The 26,748-nt window shown below is 44.6% G+C and overlaps 1 protein-coding gene and 1 non-coding gene across 5 annotated transcripts in view; both read left to right on the forward strand.

Annotated features, from left to right (window-relative positions):
- The window catches only part of MTARC1 (mitochondrial amidoxime reducing component 1), a 40,815-nt gene extending 26,452 nt beyond the window's left edge, over positions 1–14,363 (forward strand). Inside the window, exons 7-8 of one of the 4 annotated variants that reach the window (XR_012001800.1) lie at positions 10,367–10,457; positions 10,893–14,363. Coding sequence is in view for 2 of the 4 variants with exons in the window: in XM_072759566.1 (XP_072615667.1) it covers positions 1,767–1,893 (127 nt within the window). In the remaining 2 variants the exon portion in view is untranslated. Of the gene's footprint in view, positions 1–1,766; positions 7,644–10,366 lie in introns of those variants that run through there. The other 3 variants (XR_012001801.1, XM_072759568.1, XM_072759566.1) reach the window with 3 other exon arrangements.
- Positions 13,453–13,577, forward strand: LOC112914627 (U6atac minor spliceosomal RNA). The gene has a single exon (XR_003233900.1). It is a non-coding gene; the product is annotated as a U6atac minor spliceosomal RNA (small nuclear RNA).
- Positions 14,364–26,748: the final 12,385 nt, after the last annotated feature.

Raw genomic sequence — 26,748 nt, forward strand, 5'->3', positions numbered from 1 at the left:
TATTTATGATAGTCACACACAGAGAGAGAGAAAGAGAGGCAGAGACACAGGCAGAGGGAGAAGCAGGCTCCATGCTGGGAGCCCGACGCGGGACTCGATCCCGGGTGTCCAGGATCACGCCCTGGGCCAAAGGCAGGCGCCAAACCACTGCAGCACCCAGGGATCCCTTTCCCCCCCTTTTTAAAGCACTGTAGAATGAACTCAATACTTACTATAGATATGTTTTAAATATAAAGATGATGTAAAATTGGAGCTAACCTCAGTGAGAAACTGAAGGAAGACTTTTCCCAGGTGGAGGGGACATCGGGAGAATCTCGCCATGACATTCCCACACACCTGCCCCTGTGCACTCTTCCTGGGGCCGCTGGTGTTATCTGTTGGACAGAGCTGTTCTTTTTTTTAAGTTAATTAATTAATTATTTAAAGATTTTATTTTATTTCATTATCCATGAGACACACACACACAGAGGCAGAGACATAGGCAGAAGGAGAAGCAGGCTCCCTGTGGGGAGCCTGATGCGGGACCCGATCCCAGGACCCTGGAGGCAGATGCTCCACCACTGAGCTACCCAGGCCCCCTCATGCTGGTTCTCATGGGGCTTTTACTCACCCGCACAGCTATCCATTCCACAAGTGATTCTGGGTCACTGGTGACCATGGGGCCCAGCGCTGGGTGTGAGCAGGATAAGTTTGTCACAACTGCTGCTCTCCAGGGACCCTCTGTCTTGCAGACGGACAGACAGGTGCCCTGACTGCAGGCCGAGGCATGTGAGCGTTCCGGGGGCAGGCAGGGAGGTCTCAGGCTTCCCTCCTACGGATCGTGGGATGTGAGTCAGGCCTTGAAGGGAAGGTAGGATTTTAACATGTGGGGGAGTGGAAGGGAGGCATCCCACAGGCCTCTTGGAGCCTGTAATATGAGAAGCAAGACAAGAGGACATTGAGGAATCTAGGGGAAAGCTCTGCAGGTGCAGGGGAGGGGCAGAGGGTGACAGGTTGGAAAAAGCTGCTGGGCCAGGTAGAGAGGCTTGCACACCCCGCTGAAGAGCTGGAATGTTCTTTTTTGGGCACTGGGGAACCATTGACAGTTCCTGAGCCCAAGCCTGAGAAGACCAGAGCAAACCTGAGGAAGTAATGTGGCGTAGTACCAACAATGAATTAAAAGTCGGGGAGTGGAGAATGGGGAAAGGAGGCCGGTGAAGAGGACAAGAAGTTGTGACAATGGTCTGAGTGTGCTGGAAGCAAGGTTGTGGCCGTGGGAGAAACAGCAAGCGAATTCAGTGATATGGTGCAGGAAGGACCTGAGGACTTGGCAACTATGGACAAGCGGTGGAGACTGAGGGGTGTACTAGATGCTTCCAGGGTTCCAAGCCTGAGGGACTGGTAGGATGGTGGCTCTGGTGACCAACATGGAAGAGCCAGGAGGAGAGATGCCAGGGAAAAGGAAGGTGGTAAAGTGTGTCTAAACATTTCAAGTCCCTCATTGCTTCATGCTGAAAAAGGGAATGTTCCATGGGGGAAAGATGTAGGGGTGTGGCCATCAGGTGCACTTCGGTAGTTTGTGCCCTGGGCTGACTACTCACCGCACAACTCCAGGGGGCGTTGTTCTGTTAGACTCTGGTGGGAATGACGCTGTCTGGAGTGGGACCACCTGGCGGGCGGCCCTGTTGGGTTGGGGGGTTGGACATTTACTTGAGCTGAGAAGGAATCATATGCTGTTGGAGCTCTTGCTTCTGTTGTGACTCATCGTGATCTTCCTACTCTTGCAGTTATCGTCTGTGTGACCCTTCTGAGCAGAAGCTATATGGAAAGTCACCACTCTTTGGGCAATATTTTGTTCTGGAAAACCCAGGGGCAATCAAAGTGGCAGACCCTGTGTACCTACTGGGCCAATGATGGGAATCATGTCCTGGAAGATCAGATACCTTTAAAAAAATGTCCTCAAAAACACCAACACTGGAAGCACAGTTCTGGAACTGACACCTCAGCACTTTCCTTAGGTCTGTGACTTCAGGTTTTTGGTCTTTCGGATGTCCTTGTGCCTCAGTGTTCCTCAGTGTCTTTGCACAAGGTGAAGAAATATAGTCTTGATAACTTAAGAGGACTTCAGTAAGTCATTTAAGTGACAAGACAAAATTCTAAAAATCCCTTGTGTAACTACGACTGTGGGATTCATTTTCCTTCTTTTCCATTTAGCCATCCAGAGGGCTAACCTCCCTCATCTCAATACCACTCTGTAGGGAAAGAGAAGAGAAGAGCAAGGGGAAAAGTGGGCAAGAGAGAAGAATGTTCTGGAAGAATGCGATGGGAATGAACTAGCTCCCCAAATAAGGCCTAGAGTGTCACATCGCTCTTCTCCTTGGGCCCTAGACTAGCTTTTGAGAAGCCTGACCTTCAGGAAACGCTTGAGATGTTACTTTTGCATAGATCACGGCTAAGATCTGGCCCTCTTGCGTCTCAGACAATGTCCCTGAGGATTTGATGGATTCTTCGTAGCACACGGTGTTTCTGGGTTGGAGAATGGCAGACAGGTTAGGGTAGAAAGTCAACTCATGAGAGCAGCGTTGCTGTCAGACCCTGATATGGAACGTGTGAAAAGCAAGACACAAACTTCCTCACCTTGAGACAAAATATCAGATACATCTTGGTTTTCCAAAAAATTTCCAACATAAGACAGTTGGCAGTAGCCCTAGCGAGGGGAAGACTGCTAGTTCCATGTTGTCTGAGGTGCTCTTTAATATCCCCCAGGGAAATGATGGCGCCCCCTTGGCAGAGGAGCAAAAAGAAGCCAACTGGAGAGCATGCCACCTAGTGGTGTTGACTGATAGCTCAGCCCATGCTGTGGAAAAGATTGAAAAAAATACTGTCGATGGGTTTTAATATTCCATTCCTGAATTTTTTTTTTTTTTTATAGAAGTGAGGGGTATCCCCTCCAGGTGCTCTTTGCTTCTCAGTTATAGGTATTTTATTTCCTAAAATCTCTCAGAAGGGTGGCTGTGCTGTCACAAAGCCCTCCAGGATCCTTGCTGGGCCCGTCAACTCATGACTGGGTACGCCTCTTCACATTCGGGGTGAGAAGGTTCTTAGAGTCCATGGATGAGAAGCAATGTGATTTTGTGATCTGAAATAAACCACCGAAAACCTTTCAAAGGAGAAAAGGAAAGCATGTTCTAGTTCATTAAAAACCAGTATCGAATCTTTCTACTGATCCAATGATTTAACTCTAAGATCTGATGAGCCATTTGGCATTTTGTTCTTAGGAAGCTGACCAAATCATGAAAAAATGTTCCCAAACTGTAAGTAAATGGAAGCTACTTTGACTAGTTTCAGATCTTACTAACTTCTTGGCACAGAAATCAGACTCTGAGGCTGACTGATGTGAACGGGCAATAATTCTGCTGCCTGACCAGGGCCCGGGCTCTTACAAATGGACCTGCTCACACACGGCTTCCCCAGGCGAACACCCATCTTTGACGGGCTGTCAAGTGAACATGCTTTTTACCAAAAGCCGTGCATTTTCCACATCGGGTTTATAAAAGAGGATAGTAATCATTGGAATCTAGCTGAGCTCTGAGGTAACGTTAGAAGTTAACAGGTGCACACGTATATGTTTTCTGGTTGGCGGATGATCGCAGTATGTTTTCCGCACACATGGTGTGAAGCGGAGAATGAAAACGATTAATCGGGTGATCTGGCCCATCACCTTCCCTGATAAATCCACTTTATGCTGAAACTACAGATGACTTGAAGCAAAAATAAGAGTTCAGCGAGTCACGTTTCTAATGGGACTTTGGGAACCCATGACAGGATGCACACAGGATTTAAGAAACTGTGTGAATATTGACTCTGAGGGTGGCCAGTGGTTAGGCACCAGTGAGAAACCCAAGGTTGGTTTGGTGGCTGTTCCCAGAGATTTGTAATCAGTGGCCAGCTGAATGCCTTGGACCCAAATTTCTAACCCTTTGTGAATAGTAACATTGACTTCCCCGGTGACCCATTCGGTGTCAAAGGCCATACTTCCTGCAGACCCTGTCATTGTCATGCGGAGGGGGTTCCCCGGACACCATTATTTGTCGAGAGTCCCCTTCTGCCCCTCAGAATGTGAGGAAGATTCCTGTCTGGACAGAGAAGTTCCAATGACCTCTAGAATCTCAGAGCAGTTGCCAAGCTTTCCGTCAGCGAGATTTAAAAGCCATTTACTTGTGTTTATTTTATATTTAATGAGTTGGTTCATGCCAAAGGCCGGGCTGATGTCTCGTTCGTTTATTTTGGATATTGAACATTTGGACACAATTCCACTTGAAATATAGGATCGGGAATATAGACGGTCTCAGACTCTCAGAAAGGTCTTACAGCTTGTGGGTGATGGACATTCGAGGTCAAGCCAAAATATCCACTCTTGATGGGTGTTGTGTTTCATTCTGGGTGGCAACTTTGTGCTGTAATCACAGCAGAGAGTTACCAACCAGGAGCTGGAGATCCTGAAAAGAAAACTGTGAGAAAGGCTCCGCCAGGCAGACTGCTCCAAGGCTCACTTCCATGGCTTTTCCACAGAGAAAGTTGGAGCTTCACAACCAGGAGACAGAGCAACGACTTCTACACACAAGGGCAGAAAAGAATCAGATTAGGCCCGACGGAAATCCGGCAGTTGTGTGGCAATGAGAGATCCTCCTGTCTTTCTGCCCTTAGAGCTGTGGGGGCAAGGTGAGGAGGTGTGCTTGTTGGAGGCTGCCAATTTGGTAAGAGTGTGTGGAGGCCAGGCCAGCTTGTGACTTTGGGAAACTATCTGTGAGGCTGTCACCGACAGTGATGGCAGGCCGGAGCTCCTGGCATGTGTCCCCAGAATTCCGATAGTGTCACAGATTGGAGCAGTCCTTGATGGTGGAGAGCAGGTGGTCAAGAGTCACTCAAATGGCTGGAGCACCTCTCACACCAGGCTTCGCTTGTAGGTCTAACCAGGGAGTTGGTGCTCTACCCTAACACTACACTTCCCTAGGTTTTGTTTGTCCATGAAATTCTGGAACTTTGCCTTAAAAAGATCCATGGACCAATAACTCTGGGTAGTCCTTCAGGCCTCTCTTTAGGATTTCTTCAAAGGCCTAGCAACTCACTAGAGGCTTGGGACCTGCACTGAAGAGTTCTGTTTAACACTGTCCTTCCCCAAACTCATATCTGATGGCCTCCTGAGAAACGTGTTCTGACCCCCAGATCTCTAGAGGGAGCACCAGCCAGGGGCAAGGAGTCACGATGAGCAGGAGTGGTGCCCCCATGAGAAGGCTGAAGAAGTTAAAAGAGCCCCCAACCACATGAAGGAGACCTCTCGGGATGCTTCCTCTTGTCTTATCCCTGGTCCCTGGACTGAGGCTTAAAAGGCTAAAAAAGGAGGTGTGACGAGAGCGTCTTAGACCAGCTCTCCTCTCATGGGCCTTGGGGAGATGCATTCCTTTCCTGTGACTCATTTTCCAAACTTGCATTCATGGGTGGATAGGGTGGTGGATCAGGGTTGAGGGGGTGGACACAGACTCTAGCCTTGGCCTCACAACAGCACCACACTAGTTCTCCAGGATGCTTTACGCACCAGGGAGGGGCACTATCTTCCCATCTGTTAGCTTTTCCTTTCCCTTGTGACTTGTCAACTAGAATTGCTCCCCACTACATTCAGCAGGACGACCCCAGGGATCCTATTGCCCCTGCCCATACAAATATACTCACTTTATCCCACGATCTTACATTTGCAAGAACAGTGTTTGCTTCTACCACTTTCTTAGAAATGGACAAGTGAGTTAAGATAGTGTCTGAAGTTGCCCAATTTCAAGCAAGAGGAAGAATCTGGTCGAAGGATTCAACAAATGCTCTTGGAATTGGGATAATAGAAGTGTACCTGAGGTATCCCTTTGTCTGCTTTGACTGTACTCTATGCAGAGGAAAGGGCCCAGGCAGCAGCTTTGACGGTGATCCTGTCCTCCCTCAAAACAAAGCTGATAGGGGACCAGCCATCTGGTCCCGTCCTCTTTGGCCTAGCTCAGAAAGAAGAGTTGCCCTAATCACATTATTAGTCTTCCTGGACAGGCTGTAGTAACCAAAGGGGCTGAGAAGTATCTTCTCATCTAGCTTCTTCCAAGGCTGATTTGGATGGGTAGGTCAAGTTCACTAATGTTGGCTATTGACCAACCTAATCTATTCACCCTTGGTGGTCCTTGGTCATGTTCCCCTACCCCCACAGAGCATTCTAGACTGCTCTTCCTCCTACCTCCCTCATGAAACCCACGGCCCCTGACTCTTTCCCTTCATTTCCTGCTCTATGCCTTCTCCCAATTCCTGACCGGTATTCCAGACTCCGGTTCTGGTAGTACCCTGTGGGATGGAAGTCAAGGCTCACTTCTCTCTCTCTCTCTGTCTCTCTTTGGGATTTGCTGGGAGTATTGTAAATAAAGTATTGTCGTAATTATTTCTGATTAATATTTTTACACCTGATGAAGTTTCAAAGGGATGGGGTTTACTTGGCCTAGGGGAGGGGCACCTTCCAGATGACTTGCCCAGCAATTAAAGCGGCTTGTTAGTTGGAGGCCCAGGATGGCCGAGGACAGCTGGAGAGCTCTTCTCTGCAAGCAGCTCTGGTTAACATCAACCGGGAAAGCTCTTTGTAAACACATGAATAATTGATCGTCCAGCGCTCACATAGCTACTGAGGATCTGAGCCTGTATGACTCATTTGCAAGCCATTCCTGTCGTCTGGATGCCATAACATTGGAGGAATGATGATCGTTTCTTGGAGATTCTTCTGTGGCCAGAGTTGCCAAGACCAAGGCTGTAATGGTTTGTTATGATGACCTTTGTTATTCCATTAGGCTCAATTGCTTTAAAAAATGATGTGTGCATACTTTAGGAACGTTTTTACCCTTTACGTTGACCTGACATCATAGTTTATATTACAAAATGTATTAATGACAGAGGAGTGTTTTCATGTCCCAAGGACAAATTTTAACAACCATAATCTGCCCTTAGTCATCATAAATATAAATGTATTGGTCAAACAGATCTCGTTAATGTGGCCAAGATAAATGCAAGTCTATATTTTAAGGCATTTGAAGTTCTAGAGAATAGTTGGAGCTTTTTGTGGGGCTAAGAGATCTTGTATATGTGCTATCAAAAGGCTGAGAAAATTAACATGCTTCCCCCTCTGGTTTTTCCTTGGACAGATATAAACGTCTTGGGGATGTCAAGTAAGATTGTTCACATAGTTTCTGGCCTCCGTTAATGCTTGGTGGGGTGAAGCTTAGTTCTTAAAGCTGTATTCTTTTCATGATGCTCGCAGTGCTTCTGAAAAGAAACAAAATAAAGATTTCAAGACTTAGCAATGTGTTGCTCAACCACATTTTCCTGTATTACACGGTGCCTTGAAGTTTTAATTATATTAGTGCCCCCTGCCCCACCAGCTCGCTTCCTGTAGGAGGAGCCCCTTTTCAACAGATGTGTGGCTGACATTTTGCAATCTATATGCTGGCAGATGGTGTTCTGGGCATGGACTGGAGGACCGGGCGAACCTTTGTCTTCCTCTCCATTACACCGTGCTCACAAGCATTGGCCGTTGCTGTTGGTGTCCACATTTTAAGCTTCTCAGGCAGAAAATAAATCCTTGTTTAGAATCCCTTTTAGCCGTGTTCTTATTTTGAACCATGACAATGTGCTAAAGGCAGCAATGCCTCAACTGCTACTCTGTGGGAGAGCAGACTGCAGGGTGAGGTGGTCTCCCCTAAATATGGTAAACACGGTGCCATAATTAAACTCTGGATTGTGATCACCTGGCAATGACGGGTGAATGCTTCAAATAAAACCATTTGCGCTTCTTCCCTTAGGAGCATCTTCTAAGAAGAATTTTTCCATTCTGAATCTGTTATGGCTTTTGGCAGCACCACATGTTGGGCTTTGGAATCATGATTTTGCCTCGATATCCTCTCTGGGTATGGGGATTGAATTATTTTCTAAATTTGAGGGTGTGGAGATAGTTCTTTTGATAATCTCCTGTGTGGTTTAAACATTTTGATCCATTTAGATTACACCCAGGTTCACAGCAGCACTCTTCACGATGGCCAACAGGGGGAAGCAACCCAAGTGTCTGACGATAGATGAGTGGAATAAGCAAGAGGTAATAGATGTACAGAATGGAATGTTATTCAGCCTTAAAAAGGAAGGAGATTTTGGCCCATGCTGCTGCATTGAAGACATGATGCTAAGTGAAATAAGTCAGTCACAAAGGGACAAATACTGTATGATTCCAATCATAAGAGATACCTCCCTGACTATAGTCAGACAGACTCAGAAGCAGACAGTAGAATGATGGCTTCTGGGACCCCGGGGAGGAGGAATGGGAGTGTTACTCTTTACCGGGGACACAGTTTCAGTTTTGTAGGATTTATTTTTTTTATTTTTTTAAAGATTTTATTTATTTATTCATAGAGATGCAGAGAGAGAGAGAGAGAGGCAGAGACACAGGCAGAGGGAGAAGCAGGCTCCATGCAGAGAGCCTGACGTGGGACTCGATCCAGGGTCTCCAGGATCATGCCCTGGGCTGCAGGCAGCGCTAAACCGCTGCGCCACCGGGGCTGCCCAGTTTTGTAGGATTTAAAGAGTTCTGGAGATGGATGGTCGTGATGATTGCACAGCGGTGTGAATGTATTTAATATCACTGACCTATACACTTCAAAGTGGCTAAGAGAGTAAATTCGAAGTGATGTGTATTTTGCCACAATTAAAAAATAGCAATAAAAAAAGATAAAAAAGTGGGGCACATCAGAGACTTGGAGTTGATTTAATCCAATCTCCAAGGCCCCTTTTCTGGAAATAGCCTGCCTGTAATCACTGAGAGAACCCCACCCCCATCCAGAACATCAAGAACTCTTGCTGAGACTAAGAGAATAAGAAAGCGAAATGTACTGACTTTAAACTTTGAGTGAAGGTGAGATAATTTAACTTTGGACTTCATTTTTTTTTTGTTTTAACTTTTTTGGACCTTAACTTCTTTGGGTTTTTTAAAGATTTTATTTATTTGTTTTAGAGAGAGAGCTTGCAAGTGGGGAGAGGGGCAGAGGGAGAGAAAGAATCTCAAGCAGACTCCCCTGAGCACAAAGCCCGATGCAGGGCTCAATCTGATGACCCTGGCTGAAATCATGACCTGAGCCGAAATCAAGTCGGGTGCTCAACTGACTGAGCCACCCCAGCGCCCCTGGACGTTAACATGTAAGGGGATTTCATTTTGAGCTTTGGAGTCCCTGATAATTTGATATTTTGAGAGGAGTTAAGTTCTAATGTAGATCATCTGGCTGCTGGTGTTTTATTGTTGGGGTGCCTTTATAATACCATTGGGTATCACTGCCTAATTTCTTTCTTTCTTTTTAAGATGTCATTTATTTATTCATGAGAGACCCAGAGAGAGAGGCAGAGACACAGGCAGAGGGAGAAGCAGGCTCCCTGTGGGGAGCCTGATGTGGAACTTGATCCCAGGACCCTGGGAAAACGACCTGAGCCAGAGGCAGACATTCCACCACTGAGCCACCCAGGCGCCCCATCACTGCCTAATTTCTAATAGGTTGTATTGGCTGATGAGACTGGAAATAGATTGAGATGGAAAATAGAAGAGTCTACATGCTTTGTCTTGACTACAGAGAAGCCTTGAAGAACGTAATGTACTGTACTGACCTAGCTCAGGAACTTAGAGGGCAAAAATCCATACTGCCTGCCCAGGAGGATCTGGAGGGGAGCTGTGGCTGGTGTTGGGGGGGGTGCTGAAAATACTGTCCCACTTCCGGTTGACCACAGGCACAATGGGTAAACACGATGGGGTCCCAAGAACAAAAACAATTGAGGAATTTTGGGGCAGAGATAGTAACTTCCCAGCAATAAACTGCTTCAGTATTAAAATGGCACATAACCCTAAGGTACGGGAATGAAGGATGTTAATTCGTCTTGGCCCCTCTCTGTGTCTTCACACTGTCCTACTCAGGAGGGACCCGAGTGGCAAATTTGGGAGCAGTAGTTGAGCTCTGCCCCTCCTCCTCCACTTTTCTTCTTGGGCTCTGTTCATTTTCGAAGAACAGGGTCCTGGGACTCTTTGAGCTGGGAGATGAGCTTGGTTGGGACCCAGCCCTGGTTGGGAGAAGCCTGCGGGTCTATCGAGTACTGCCTGAGGTTGTGTGGAGAAACTCAAATGCTGGGATTCAGCCTGAGAAATTCCATTGCTTCTATATTTCTAAACCACATCCTCCAAGCTAACTTTTATCAGTAATAAAATAGATATTTTGATCTAAAACAAGAGGATTTGTCTTTGATCTAAAACCACATCCACATTCTCATTATGCCTTCACATTTGTAGCATGTCATGAAGTCTGCAGAACACTGTTGCCCGCGTTCACTCTTTGATCTTCTGGCAACCCAGGGAGGTTGGATGGATGTGAAAGCTTTTGGTAAGCTGCTTTGGTGTCATAGTCACACGTATCTAATTGCCTAAGTCCTGTCAGTGAGCTTGGAAGAGATGAACTAACTTGCCTGTGTTGTAGGTGAAGGGCTAGAATTAGAACCCAAGGCTTCTGGCTTCAAATAATGTGCTCCTAAAGAATCTGTTAGCAAGAATACTTGCAAAGAAGGGTGGTATCTGCAACTGGACACTGGCTTAATCCCAGAATCTTGTTTTGAAACATCTGCTTTATGACTTCATGAAGGGACCTTTAGGATCAGTGTCCATAAGCTCTAGTGTGTATGTAACTCACGTGGGAACCTTGATTAAAGTTGATATTCTTGTAGCTGACACCCAGAGAGGCCGATTGGGGTCCGCAGTGGGGCTAGGGATTCACATTTTTATAAAGACCCAAATGTTCTAAACTCTTATCTGTTTTCTGTAGACCAAGTTCTCACAATCCTCACCCCACTTTAATGTGGGTGTGCTCCTTAATGGTGACACAGACTTGGATGATGGTTTACACTGATGCAAACACACAGAGGCCCTTCTAGCCCTCAGGGTACCCTAGGACCCCCTTCTGGATGCAGTGGCCCTGAAAGAGAGAGGATCTCGGAAGGCACCAAACCTACAGCCTGAGCCTCCAAGCAACCGAGTTAACTGCTACATCATTAACTCATCCTGAATTAATTTACCAGGAAGGGGCAATGCTTGGGGCTTCAGTATTGCCTGTGTGTACATGGATGCATGGGGGAGTAAACGAGAAAGTATGTTTTGTAAGAATATTTGCTTCTTTTTTTTTAATCAATTAGTGCCTTTCAATGAATCAACAAATAAGGAGGAGGCCCCAAATATAGCATTAACAGTGTAAAGAGTATGGGAGCCGATGGTATGGTTTAAAAAAATATTTGAAGACAAGGTGAGGATTAGGAATGCTGATGAGTAATTGCTACATTCTCTAAGGGCACAGGGAGATGCTGTGAGCCTACTGGTTTTTCTCTCTTTCTACCTCCCAGCCAAGCTTCAGAGGAAACTCCACGTGAACTGGAAAAGATGAATTTCAAGCTTCATTGAGAGCTCTAAAACCTTAAATCCTTCTTGAAAATAACCTGCCTCTTAGGAATCTTTGGTCCCCCCCCCCCAAATTATAAAGCTTTTTCCTTGGGCTGTGGAATGGCTGCATTATTAACTATGATTACTTAAGTCTCTGAATAGAAGGATGTAATAAATCTGAAAGTATTTGTTCTGGTTTGTGACTAAGCAAAACTGTATAATATTAAATCAGATGTTGTTATAAACATATGAAATAGCACATTTTTTTCCTAACTTAGGGCATTATGGCATGAAGCTTCTGGGAATCTTAAAAAAATGTTTTTACATTCTTGGATCTTGAGATTGGCTTCTGCTAGGTTTTCTTCTTTCTGAGCACAGATGCCATCTAATAGTGCTTCTGTTTAGATCTCCGTTTTCACAGTGAGTTAGGGAGGTTGAGTAGAGGTGTTCTTACTTCTTTGCAGGCTATTTTCTGGGGTCGAATTGGTGACCCAGGCTCTGTGTGTGTATGTGTGTGTGTGTCCATGTGTGCCTGTCGGGCGGAGAAGATGAATGGCATCCGAGTACCCTGGAATGTTTGGGTTGGAAGGGCTCTTAGACACAAACTAGTTCACCAACCTCCTCATTACCCAGGTCATGTTTTCAAACTTAGGTTCAAACGTGTGGGAGAGAAAAAGCCATAGAAATCTGGAGGTTGGGAGGAATTTTGAAATTCAAGTCCAAGTTTCTAGGTTAGGCCTCTGTTGTCTCTAGCTTTGTTAGAGCAACTGGAAGGTTGTCAGCCAGCCCTGAGTAATGACAGATAATCATGATCCTGTGGAAAGCTCCACGTTCGCCTGTGGACAGTGGTCAGGTTGGCTTTCATTTCGCACCCCAACCCAGTGGTAATGCCTCTGAACGGTGTACACAATCACGAGGAAAAAGCCACCAAGAAGTCAACATAGGGAGGGTTAGAAAGTGATGACAGTGTTTCTTGGGTTGGCACTGATGGGCAGTTTTTCTTTCTAGAGTTTCCAAATAATATTGTTCTTTTATAATTAAGATAATACATTTATACGAAAAATAAAACTACAGCTTCAGAACATTTGTGTATTTAATAATCACCTTTTACAAAGATGAGTTATGATATTTAATGGCATTCTACAAATTATTTAGAGCTACACTGTCCAAGATGGTAGCCATTTGGGGTCACTGACATGTGCCCAGTCCAAATTGAGATATGCTGTATGTGTAAGATACATACAAGATGTCAAAGACTTGGTAAAAATGAAAGAGTGTAGGGTATTTCTGCAATCATTTTTATAAAGACTATGTGTTGAAATGATAACAGTTTGGATAAATAAGGTCAAGTAAATTATTAGAATTAATTTCATCTGTTTCTTTTTTTAAAATATTTTATTTATTTATTCATGAGAGACACAGAGAGAGGCAAAGACACAGGCAGAAGGAGAAGCAGGCTCCATGCAGGGAGCCTGATGTGGGACTCGATCCCTGGTCTCCAGGATCACACCCTGGGTTGCAGGTGGCGCTAAACTGCTGCACTACCGGGGCCGCCCCAATCTGTTTCTTTTTTGTTTAAGATTCTATTTATTCATAAGAGACACCCAGAGAGAGGCAGAGACATAGGTAGAGGGATAAGCAGGCTCCCTGCAAGGAGCCTGATGTGGGACTCGATCCCAGGACCCTGGGATCATGACCTGAGCCAAAGGCAGATACTCAACCACTGAGCCACCAGATGGCCTTCATCTGTTTCTTTTTAATGAGGCTACTAAAAACTTTATTTATTTATTTATTTATTTATTTATTTTTATTTATTTATTTTTATTTCCTTAAGTCATCTCTGCACCCAATGTGGGGCTTGAACTCACAACCTTGAGATCAAGAGTTGAATGCTCTACTGACAGAGTCAGCCAGGCATCCTGCTACTAGAAAATTTAAAATTACATATGTAGATGCTGTATGAAGGAAAGAAGGTTAGCATTCCCCTTGACAAGGACAGAGAGGCCCTTGGGCCTGTACAACACACACAGAGTTAAGGCATCATCGCCTACTTGGTGGCATCCAAACATCGTTTTGAGAAAGGAGAGTGGTTGCTGAGTGGGTACAAATATCCCTTTGGGGTAATAAACACGTTCTGGGTAGACAGTGGTAGTGGTTGCATAATATTATGACTGTCCTGAACGTCACTAATGATAAATTTTATGTGATGTGTATCTTACCACCTAACAAATTGAGGGGGTGCTTGAGTGGCTCAGTCAGTTGAGCATCCCACTCTTGATTTTGGTTCAGGTCACGATCTCAGGGTGTTGGGATCTGGCCCCCTCGTCAGGCTCCATGATCAGTGGGGGAGTCTGCTGGAAATTCTCTCTCTCTCTCCTTCGGCCCCTCCCCTGGCTTGCATGTGCTCTCTCTCTCCCTCTCTCTCGAATAATAAATAAATACATCGTTAAAAAATTGCATATGTGGCTCATGTTACAATTCTGTTTTCAACGCTTGTTTCAAGCAAAGAGGTGGGGTGTGGCTTTGCTGAAAACAGTGTCTCTAGAAACAGAGAAAACAATTGGAGAAAGCAAAGATGGGCTGAAAGCTGGTGGGAGTGGTTGGAACACTTTTCTCTCAAGGCCCCTATCTCTTCATAATGCCTTCCTTGTATCTCGTTCTCCTTTCCTCCCTGCTTGGCCCCCTGCCCGCTGCTGGGTTGCTCACTAAGATTGCTTTTTCCCTAAAATTCCTCACAGTTTATGTGGCGTTAAGGAGTTAGGAATCTTGAGGGTTGGGAATAAAATACAACACCCAGATCAGGTTTGACAAGCCCTTCCACCTCCCAGATATTGTTGATTGAAAATAAAATCCTTTCTGTGCATCTCTGGAATCCAGCTTCTTCAAAGGAAACCCCATGAGGCAAACTGATGTGTGGAGTTGGAAGTCAGGACAGTGGCTGGGGGGCTCAGGGTTGGGAGGAGGTGGGGCAGCCAGGCCTAGGGGTTGTGGGGGTTACTCTGTTATAGATCTGGTGACTGATGATCTCAGGGTATCCATTTAGTGAAACCCTATTGAGCTTGTGACTTGTATACTTTTCTGAATGCCCTTTATACTTAGAATAAAAAGTCAAAACAAAACAAAACAAAACAAAAACAAAACCATCCTGTGAGGTGCATACTTTTTTGAGTGGAAAGGTAAGAGTTCTGGAGTGAGTGAATGCATAGGGGCGGTTGCATGTTCTGTGAGCATGGCTACTGGGGGATGCTCTCTTCCCTTCCTTATGGGACTTGAATTGTCATGACAGGATCACAGAGAATCACAGAGGATCACCCGGACAGGGTGGTCTTTGGAGATCCTTCCCCAGACTAGAGACCTGTGAGTGACCCACCTTGAAAAATTCACCTTCATACCTTATCTCTTGTCTCTCCATCTGGGGCAACCACATGGTCAGAAACCAGGGAGGAGGGGTGTCAAGGGTGAGCTGTTGCTTACCAAGGGACCAGCTCAACTATTGGTGAGGGGGAGACAGCTAAGGACGGTCACATCCATGTGGGAGAGTAGAATTTCTCCCCTGCTTACTCAGCCATCCAGGAGAATGGAATCTTGCCATTTGCAGCGATGTGGATGGAACTAGAGGGTAACTGTGCTAAGCGAAATAAATCAGTCAGAGAAAGACAATAACCATATGATCTCATTCATATGTGGAATTTAAGAAACAAAACAGATGAACACAGGGGAAGGGAAGGAAAAATAAAATAAGATGAAAACAGAGAGGAAGGTAAACTATAAGAGATGCTTAACTCTAGGAAACAAACAGGGCTGCTGGAGGGGAGGCGGGTGTGGGGGGATCACTGGGTGATGGGCATTAAGGGGGGCACGGGATGGAATGAGCACTGGGTGTTAGATGCAACTGATGAATCGCTAAACGCTACCTTTGAAGGTAATAATACAGCCTATGCTAATTACACTGAATTTAAATATAAAATTAAATTAAAACATAAAACAGAATTCTTCCCTTGGTGTAAACAGATGCCTGCAAGAACAGGAGGGACCGCTCTGGAGTGAGCAGGCCCTGGCTGCAGTTATCACCTACGGAAATCCTGTGTGGTGGTAAATTCCCCCTGCAGTGAAGCCTGGAGAAGAGATGACAGGGAGCAGAGGGGCCGGGAATGCTAATGGGGGAGCTTGTTAGCCTGATAGTGGCTGGGGAGAGGCAATGGGGGACGTGGCTTGGAGAAGCATACGTGGAAACAGGGAAGGAAAAATAAATAAATGAGATAAGCAACTTCATTTGCTTCCTCCCTTCTTTCTCTTCTATTTTGTGCTGGGGACTGTGGTCTCCCCAGGATCTCCTTTTCTGGGGACAATAGCCTGGAGACCGATTTTGACAACCAGGCCTGGCTTTTCCCTCCCTGCCCTGTGCCCACCCCACTGCAGTGCACTAGCACACCACTGGCTGGATGGGCTTCCCAGAGCCAGCCCCCCAACCCATACCCCCTGCCAGGGCCACCAGCTCAGACCCCGGTCCCCGCCTCTCAAGTACAAAGAACACAAGGTTAAATCAGGGAAGCCCTACCACTTGCCCAGAGCTCGCGCCGTCTAGTGACCCAGGAGAGAAACAGTTCAGCAGAAGTTCAAGTCATGTAATTCAGAGGAACTGTCCTTTGAATGGCACTTTGGGGCTCACATCCAAAATCACGTTTCCCAGTCTGGCCCCTGGGCCATTGCTATCCTGCTCACCTCACCTCCACTCCAGGGAGGGGATCCGTGCCCTGGGCTCCCATCTATAGCGGTCGATGCCTTTAGAAGCTTTTCTCCATCGCCGGTTTAAGCCCAGGCCAGTGGATTCCCCTTCGCTAGACCTGCCTCCTCAAGCACACTCCTCAGTTTGGAGATGAGATGCGCCAGGGCAGACTCGAAAGGGAGGGGAGGTTGAAAGTCTGTCTACTGCTTAGCCGCCCTGGGAATGTTCTCAGGATAGATTGTGAGGTTCTAGAGGCAGGGAAGAGAACCAAAGCCATTTGCTAGATACTTCTGGAGCACCTACTATGGGCTAGGCACCATTCGTCATGAGTCCAACAGATACACGCACTGCAATCACTAATGAGTCTTACTGTGCATTAGGAACCTGGCATCAAGCAACTAGCGATACATGTAATTAGTTGCAAGCGTGATGAGTGCCCGAAGGGGAAGTGCAGGGTGCCAAGGGAATGTCTCAGTCGAGCCCTGAAGACTAATGGCCTCAGCCCGGTGCAGGGTGTAGTGGTGATCAGCGTCAGACGTGGGGAAAAGCATTCCCAGCAAAGGGCACAGACCTAGTGCGTATTCCTCTATGAGAAGGGCCGTAATGCCACATTTGGCTTGCCTATCCCCAGCCCGCTCCTAGCCTCTCATCTCAACGCCTCTGGGACTCTGCAAATGTCATTTCTTGACTAGACACAGAGAGGCCATGCTGAGTTACAAAACCATCCCAAAATTTGTACATTTTCATGATATGCGTAAAACTTGCTTATTCCCTTTTGCCGCCCCCTTCCTGCCCCTTACATAACTGACCAAAAGAGAAACCCGAAGAAAACACACACTCCCAGAGTTTATTATAGTCATTATGACTCAGACAGATTCGAAGACTAGAATTTAATGGAGTTTTTTCTAACATTCCTTGGGGACTCGAAGGACTTTTTTCCCACCAGCCATTGAAGTAAGATTATAAAAACACATTTCTTTCTTAAAAGAAAAGAGGAAAAAAAAAAAACACCCTTCTGAATTCAAAGTCGGTTAGCCTAAAAGCAGAGCACTTGTTCCATATTTTCATGTCTCCCCACACCTGCCTCTTCCTTCTCCTTCCCTCTTTCTTTATTTCACTGGTAGTAATAAGCGAAATAGAGAAAGGGTTGATTTCAATCTCTTGACCTTGCCATGTGACTTTGGCTAACCCACTTCCCCTGTCTCAACCTCAGCTCTTTCAAATGTAAAACATGGGCATGGGTCATGGGACATGGGCATGGATCATGGGACATGGAACCCTAACATTTCTCATTTCTCCTGGGAGAACCTCAATGGAGGGGTACTTCATCCAGCAGCTCCAAGCCCTGTATTGAAAAGCCAGCATCGGGGATCCCTGGGTGGCACAGCGGTTTGGCGCCTGCCTTTGGCCCAGGGCGCGATCCTGGAGACCCGGGATCGAATCCCACATCAGGCTCCCGGTGCATGGAGCCTACTTCTCCCTCTGCCTGTGTCTCTGCCTCTCTCTCTCTCTCTCTCTCTCTCTCTCTCTGTGACTATCATAAATAAATAAAGCAGTGCTCTTTAAAAAAAAAAAAAGAAAAGCCAGCATCAATGGAAAATCTCCTTTCTCAGGAGAGAAGCTGGAGGCAAGTCCTTCCTTGTCTTCTAGGATCACCTTGGTGGAGCCAATTGAAGTAGGGTTTCCTCTGTTTCAGGTCACCTGCCCTCTCTCCAGCTTGCCCTGTCCCCACATCCACCTGCCTGCGCTTCTAAAGGCCTTTGGAACTCGAGAAATCTCTCCTTAGTTTTCCCAGCTACACCTACTGCTCTCCACGTGGATTCCCACTCCTGTGACTGTCCACACCAAGAATCAAATGCCTCCAGGGTCCTGGTCTGTAACACAAATGAGAGAAGATGTCCCGATGAGGTGCACAAGCCCACACATGATAGGAGGGACCACCTCTGGTCTCATGATTGATTGAAGGGGATCTAAGTTTCACTTAGCTCTGACCAGTTGGCATCATTCTGGAATGAGTGTGCAGTGTTGCCAGATAATCTGCCGCTCTTTCAAGAGAATCGGTATCTATAAGTCAAATGTGGCTCAATTTCTAAAAATCATGACAAGGGGCAAAGACAAAAGTCTATGGATCAGATTTAACCTATGGTTGCTGGTTGTGACCTGTGTGTGTAGACACAGCATTGGGTCCTTTATACAGTCTACCTGGTATTTACAAAACCCGTAATACTTATCTGTGCATTCATTCACATAATTAATATTCGCCACCTACCATGAGCTGGTCCTGCCTAGGAAGATAGGGAGCGTAGGTAACTAAGATGTGATACACTGAAAATTAGGAATGCCAGTGTGACCTTGAGCTTGAGCTGGGCGCAGACTAGCCCACTGATTGTACGTCATTCAGGGCTATGAAAGCAAGGAAGGGCCTTCTTGTACCCTACCTCTTTCTCTCTTCCTCAGCTTTAGACATATCTTTGTCCTGGGGCACTTGGGTGGCTCAGTCAGTTAAGTGTCTGCCTTTGGCTCAGTCCATGATCCCAGGGTCCTGGGATTGAATCCCACGTTGGGCTCCCTGCTGAGCGGGGAGCCTGCTTCTCCCTCTCCTTCTGCCTCTCCCCCACTCATTTTCTTTCTGTCTCATAAATAAAATCTCAAAAGAAAAAAAAAACCACTTATCAAAAAAAAAAAAAAAAAAAAAAGGCTAGGGGATCCCTGGGTGGCTCAGCTGTTTGGCGCCTGCCTTTGGCCCAGGGCGTGGTCCTGGAGTCCCGGGATCGAGTCCTGCGTCGGGCTCCCTGCATGGAGCCTGCTTCTCCCTCTGCCTCTCTCTCTCTCTCTCTCTGTCTATCATGAATAAATAAATAAAATCTTAAAAAAAAAGGCTAAGGCAAATTGTTTCAAATCAGGTTACATTATTTCTACCCTTTACCCACTGCTGTCCCCTTGTACCCTCCCCCCAAAATAAAGAAGCAAAACCATAGAAATGAATAAGAATAAAAGTTTTATCTCCAAAAGCCAAAGTTATTCATTCATTCAGGATGAGAAACCTAACCATTTAACAGATGAGACCTGTAAAGGGCAGATTTTAACATCACTATTAGTGGGAAAACCATTGGTTAGGGTTCAGATCACCTGGCTTCCAGTCCATCACTGCAAGTGTGAGATCTTGAGCATACTGCTGACTCTATCTAGGCCTCAGTTCCTCCTCCATCCTAATACCCCACCCCCTTCCCTCACCTCCCTTCTCCCACCCTCAAGTTAAATTAGAGGATTTTCTGACTTGAGGCCTGACAACTTAGTGGAAGGAAAACATAAAGAAATATGAGCAGGGGCGCCCGGGAGGCTCAGCTGGTGTAAGTGCCCCACTCTTGATTTCAGCTCAGGTCTTGTTCTCAGAGTCTGAAGATCAAGCCCCATGTTGGGCTCTGTGCTGGGGGTGGAGCCTGGTTGAGAGTCTCCCTCTCCCTTTGCCCCCTCTCCCCACGCTCTCTCTATCTCCCATTCTATTTTTTTTTGAAGATCTTATTTATTTGTTCATGACAGACACACACAGAGAGAGATGCAGAGACACAGGCAGAGGGAGAAGCAGGATCCTTGCAGGGAGCCTGATGCGGGACTCATTCCCCAGACCTTGGACCACAACCTGAGCCCAAGGCAGACGCCCAACCGCTGAGCCACCCAGGCATCCTTCTCTCCCTCTCTAGAAAAAAAGAAAGAAAGAAAGAAAGAAAGAAAGAAAGAAAGAAAGAAAGAAAGAAAGAAAGAAAGAAAAAAGAAATATAAGCAAACCTAGACCTAAGGATGCTCCCTCTACAGGAGTGGCCAGAGCTCTGCTCCACACAGGACAGAACGAAGGACGGTGTGGTGGAAGTCTCACCTCCTCTGCCCTTCCTCAAGAACCAAGAGACTGGTTAAAAGCATACTGAAATGCAGCATAAAACACAGGCCACACCAGAGTCCAGGGCAAGGTTTTAACAGCACTCTAATACTTGGCAATTTATTTGGATTTCCATTTTCTTAGGCGGAAGCTCTGCATCCCCCCATTCACCAGGCAGGATTCTCTAACTGGGGCTTTGGAGACATCCATCAGGAAAAGGGCCTGGGGGAGCAACGGGATTTGGATGAAGAGCCGGGAAATGCTTCCTTGGGGGAAAAGGAAATCTGGCACCATCAATAAGGTTGAGTCTATAAAATCATCGTCCTCTGGGATTAAAAGCTTGCTACATGTACTATTTTAGCAGTCAGTGAATCTCATTAACTGCCTTATTCAGAGATTCCACTTCCTATAGCTGACTTCTTTTGGCCCATGACCTGTCCTAGTTCTTATATGGCTAATCTATTGAATGTTAACTATCAGAACTTGCTAAAAAGAAAGCACAAAAACCCAGCCAAACAAAACTTGGTTATAGCAAGTTTCATAAACATCAGAGTAGTGTTAAGAAAGTTGTTCTTGAGGCTTTCACACTTTTTGAAGAAATGTCTTAAAGCAGACCCGCAATCAAGGGTTTTCTAAATAAGGTGGAAATTAAACACTTTGAGAGCTTCCTGTTCCATTGAAGATAGTAAACTAGCACAGGGAGCTGGCTTTCTCCCAGAGCCCAGTCTGGGAGAAGTGAGAGGGAGTTGCTGGATCCTGGAAACAAAGAGAAAAACTTCTAGGGATTCTGGTGAGGGTGGGAGACGGGAATGCAGACTAGAAGGGGGCAAAGTGTCACAGACAGGGCATGATGACAATCACCTTTAGGTGTCAGTTTGACTGGGCCTTGGGGTGCCCAGACATTTGGTCAAACGTTCTGAGTGTGTCTGTGAAGGGGTCTGGATGAGATTAATAGCTGAATCTGTAGACTGACTAAAGCAGATTGCCCTTCCTAATGGAATGGGCCTCAATCAATCAAAGACCTGAACAAGACAATAAAGTCTGAATTAGAGGACACCCCTTCTGCCTCACTGCTGAGCTGGGACATCAGACGTGAACTGAAATATAACTCTTCTCAGGTCTCAAACCTGCCCACTTTTGGACTAAAGCTTTCATTAGCTTGGACATTAGCTCTCCTGATTCTCAGGCCTGAATTCAGATTGACATTGGCTCTCCTGGATCCCCATCTTGTTGACCACGGGTCTTGGGACTTATAAGCTTCCATAACTGCATGAGCCAATTCCTTACAAGCTATAGATTGATCAATTGATCTATCTCCTATTGGTTCTGTTTCTCTGGAGAACCCCAAGGCACAGGGGTTGTGCTGGGAAAGTGCTTTCCAGTTAGATTCTCTTCTCTCCTTCATAGTTACTTAGATGAATCACATCCACCACATGGACCTTATAGAAAAACAAAACAAAACAAAAATGTGCATCCCAGAAGCAGGAGACTATGATCCTAGATCTTGCCTAGGATGGTAAGTGGAGGCTAGCTAGCCTTCTCTGAGTACTCCCTCACTGAAACATTCCTGCTGATGCTTTGGGTTTGGGGGTTGCCACAGAGAAAGATCATTTCTGAAAAAGAGCAGTGCCAGGGTAAAGGCTCTAGGCCCTTCCTTGAGGGTGTTAACATAGGTAGTGATGATAGTGAAATTGTAACATCATCCTGAAGTGCCTGGAGGGATACTCCCTTTTTCAACTCACTTGGAAGTCAATGAAATCTAGGGCTTTTGGAGTGTCTAGTGGATTTAAATTCAGAAGGAAAAAAAAATGAGACCTCCAAGGAACACAAGCATCATGAAAGGAAAGCCCAAAACTGAACATATACCAGAGGAAGCAGGATTAATGAACTGGAAAGAATAGAAATATAAAATAAACTTAATGAATATCTTCAAAGCCCTAATGAAGAATATTAAAAACATGAAACAGGAATGAGAACTTAGGAGTATGAGCCATATTTCCATTTGGCAATACTGAACATGAAAATAATAGTTGAAATAAAAAACTCAGTGGTTACATTGAAAGTACCCTTTTGTCTCTCAATTTCTTGAAAACATATGACTGTTTAAAGCAAAAATTATAGTATTGGATTTAGGGATTAGGATCCTATATTTAGGATGTGAAATGTATATAACAATAGCACAAAAGCGGGGGGTAGGTAAATGGAACCCTACTGTTATGCTGTTTTTATATTTCGTGTTATATTTTATATTAACTTATATTTCACTTTAACTCTAAGTGATTAGCCAAGGATCTTTAAAAACAACCACTCAACAACAACAACAAAAACAAAAACAAATGCAAGGAGGCAAAGTTTAAAAGCCAGTAGAGGAATAGAATGCTAAAAAAATGTATTCAATCAATCAAAAAGAAGGCAGAAAAATAAGAACAGAGAAATAAAAAACAAATGGGAGAAATAAAAAACAAAGAGCAGATGGTAGACCTGAGTCGAAGACATCAATAATTAAATTGGATGTAAATGGATCAATTTCATAGGCAGTTTGTAGGAATGGATAAAAAAGCAAGATTGAACTATCTACTGTCTACATGAGATGTACGTTAAATATAAGAACACAGATAGAGGGGATCCCTGGGTGGCTCAGCGGTTTAGCACCTGCCTTCCGCCCAGGGCATAATCCTAGAGTCCCGGGATCGAGTCCCATGTTGGGCTCCCTGCATGGAGCCTGCTTCTCCCTCTGCCTATGTTTCTGCCTCTCTCTCTCTCTCTTTCTGTGTCTCTCATGAATAAATAAATAAAATCGTAAAAAAAAACACAGATAGATTGAAAAGTAAAAGAACAGAGAATGATTTACAATGCAAACAATAGGCATAAGACAGTTTGAATGACTATATTCATATTAGGTCCAATAGACTTCAAAGCAAGGCACAGTGTCAGAGCTAAGAGAGGAATTTCATAATCATAAAATGGTGAATTCATCAGGAAAACCTAACAACCTGAAACATGTATGTATGTGATCACAGAACCACAAAATATATTTAGCAAAAATTGATTGAATTAAAGGGAGAAATAATCGCACAATTAAAGATACTCTTACCTCTCTCTCAGAAATTGATGGAACAACTTATACAAAAAAAATCACTAAGGATATGGAAATCTGAATAATATTATCAACACATTTCAACCTAAATGGTGTTTATAGAACATTACAACCAACACCTGTAGATTACACATTCTTTGCAAGTGTTTATGGAACATTTATTAAGACTATATGCTGGGCTATATAATAAGTCTGAATACATTTTAAAAGATTAAAATCTTACAGAATATGTTTATTATAATTAGATTATAAGTTATTGTCATTTGTATAATATATAATTACACATGTATTACACACATATATGTATAATGTAATATTGTATTACATGTAATATACATGAAATATATATACATACATGCATATATACATAGGGCCCCTCAGAAGAAAAGCTGAATCCAAGGCTGGGGCAGGCAATATCTCAGGTAAGTCCAGAACATCTTATTGTGATGAAAATTCAGGAAGCATTCGAGCCCCAATAATGGGGATACATCAAAATGATATTGAAGCTGGTTTGAAGTGGTTGTCATTAACCAAATCTGTGACAATTTTATAATCAAAATAAGAAACAGTAAAAGATTGAACTCATTAAATGAGAATCCACCAATCCATACTGATACAAATAGACAAATACATAACATGTAGATAAAGAGTAAGCTCTTTCTTATAATGGAAGGAACAACGGAATTAGAAAACACTCAATGGGACACCTGGGTGGCCCAGTGGTTGAATGTCTGCCTTTGGCTCAGGTCGTGATCCTGGGGTCCTGGGATCTAGTTTCTGCATCAGGCTCCCCGTGGCAAGCTTGCTTCTCCCTCTGCCTGTGTCTCTGCTTCTCTCTGTGTCTCTCATGAATAAATAAATAAAATCTTAAAAAAAAAAAACACTCAATGGATACTAAAAGTAATGAGTGGAAATTTAGAGAGGAACAGAATTTTTACAGAGTCTCAAAGGATCAGGGGTGTGCTTACCTGATGGCGAACATCTCAAGTAATCTTCTCACAAAGGCTTCTCACTGGTCACAGTGAGCCTTACTTCTCCTAGCACACTCTGTCCTGTAGACTGTAATACATGGTGGTGGGGGCTATGATTTCAGACCTGTCCCTTTACAGTGTCCTAGTGATATGATTGTGGATGTGCCATAGTGCCTAAGCCCCCACCCCCACCTAATATGTTACTTATTATTTGTAAAGGAAGAAATACTACTGTTATAGTGGAGAAATATGGCAGGCAACCACCTTATATCAAGAAACCTTAGATAAGCCCAGATTGAAGAATATACAAATTAATTGGTCTGCACTTTTCAACAATGTGTAGGTTGAGAAAAGGGCTGAAGAAATATCCCCAATAAGAGGAGATTAAAGAGGGAGGGCCTGGCTGGCTCCATTGGTGATGCATGCGACTTGATCTTGGTGTTGTGAGTTTGAACCTCATGTTGGGTGTAGAGAAGACTTAAAAAATAAAAGGAGGGGTTTCTGGGTGGCACAGTCTGTTAAGTGACCATCTCTTGGTTTCAGCTTGGGTCATGATCTCAGGGTTGTGGGATTGAGGGCCCCTCCCACCCCCAAGAGCTCCTCAAATAGCAAGGAGTCCACTTGGGACTTTGTCTCCCTCTCCCTCTGTCCCTCCACCCTGTGCTCATGCACTCTCTCTCAGATAAAATAAATAAACCTTTTTTTTTTAAGGGAGCTTAAAGAGACACAAAATGCATCACACTGCATTGGGTACTGGATTGGGAAAGCACAAAAGCTCTACGCCATTAGTGGGCCCACTGATGAAATATGAATATGCACTCTGAATTAGATAACTGCACGATATCAATGTTAATATTCTGATTTTGATCCTAGAATTATGAAACCTAAGAGTATGTTCTTGCTCTTATTTTAGTATATATGCTGCCGAACAGAGCACTATACTCTTGCTGTTAAAGAAAAAGACACTACAATATTTAGGGATAAAGGGGTCTGATGACATCTCCAAACTTACTGTTAAATGCTTTAAAAGCCCCATACATATAGAGAAAATAGATAAAGCAAATGGGGCAAAATGTAAATAACTGGTGAATCTGGGTAGATTCTCTGAGAGTGCCTTGTGCTTCTCTTTCAATTTTTCTGTAAGTTTGAAATTATATCAAAATTAGAAATTAAAAACAAAATCAATAAGGAAAGAGTTGTTTAGTATGAGGAATTGAAATAGTGGAGAGCTAAAGGCAATCATCCGTCCGTTCTTAAGGGAATGAGTGAGTCTAAGATGGTCTATATACACAAATAATGGAATACAGCATGGTAGTCAGAAATAAAAATACATATATATGTACAGCAATATGACTAGATCTTTATCACAGACTATCACATGACAGGAGATCCACAGCCAAATACTATCCGTGTGAATTAAACACACATACCCAATAATACCATAATATTTACCAGCGTGCACATAAGTAAGAACATACATTAGATATCCCGGGTGGGTGAAGAGAGAGGAATGAGAGTCGGGCTGGAGGAGTAGGGGAAGAGTGATTAACGTAAAATTTAACTAAAGAAGGAAACGTTCGGGATCCCTGGGTGGCGCAGCGGTTTGGCGCCTTCCTTTGGCCCAGGGCGCGATCCTGGAGACCCGGGATCGAATCCCACGTCGGGCTCCCGGTGCATGGAGCCTGCTTCTCCTCCCTCTGCCTGTGTCTCTGCCTCTCTCTCTCTCTCTGTGACTATCATAAATAAAATAAAATAAAATTCTTAAAAAAAAAAAGAAGGAAACGTTCAAAGACTGATGATGATGGTGTGACATGGACAGAGAAATAGGATTAATTTAAATATTTGCCACTGGTGTCTAAACAACAATAACAGCAAGAATAAACCAGGGAGTTGATGGAAAAAGGGAAAAGAGATGCTAAAGTACCTCTTAGACTCAGGTTTTTATTAATCAATTGATTCATACAACACATACTGTGCACCTGGCACCCTGCTGGGCTCTGGGTAAAGTTTTGACTCATGTAGGAACATTCCCGGCCCTCGCTTTACCGTCCAGGACACAACGTACGCCAGATGAGTGAGTGTTGGTCACATGCCAGTGGAGAAGGCCAAGGGTGGTGTTGGAGATGAAGAAAGTCCGGAACAACCACATCTGGCTAAGTGGGCACTAGTCATTCTGCTTCTGTGAATGGATCTCAAAAGAACCAACATTATTCCCTCTCAATGTACACTTCCTTGCCATCTGCATTATTCTCTCTTCATTTCTGGTGTCTATAATGTATCGTCAGTTTTGTTTTGATCAATTTGCTCTGTGAAGCTAGCTGCATGTATGTTAAGAGCAATCTATGGAATTGTGAGGCTGGAATTGGGTCTAAAATCCACTTGAACTTCACACTCGTCCACACCATTCATTGGCCTCCATTACTGTCCATTTTTCTAGAGTCTGGTGGATACATCAGGCCCCTCCCATGAGAATCTAGGCTCTTTCCACTCTCCTCACACCAAACATAACACTCAGTTATACTGAATTAATAATTAAACAAAGATGTTCTAACATTAAGTCTAGAATAATTTGCATGTGAC

This window comes from Vulpes vulpes, chromosome 5 (assembly GCF_048418805.1).
Source record: "Vulpes vulpes isolate BD-2025 chromosome 5, VulVul3, whole genome shotgun sequence".
NCBI classification, from domain to species: domain Eukaryota; kingdom Metazoa; phylum Chordata; class Mammalia; order Carnivora; family Canidae; genus Vulpes; species Vulpes vulpes.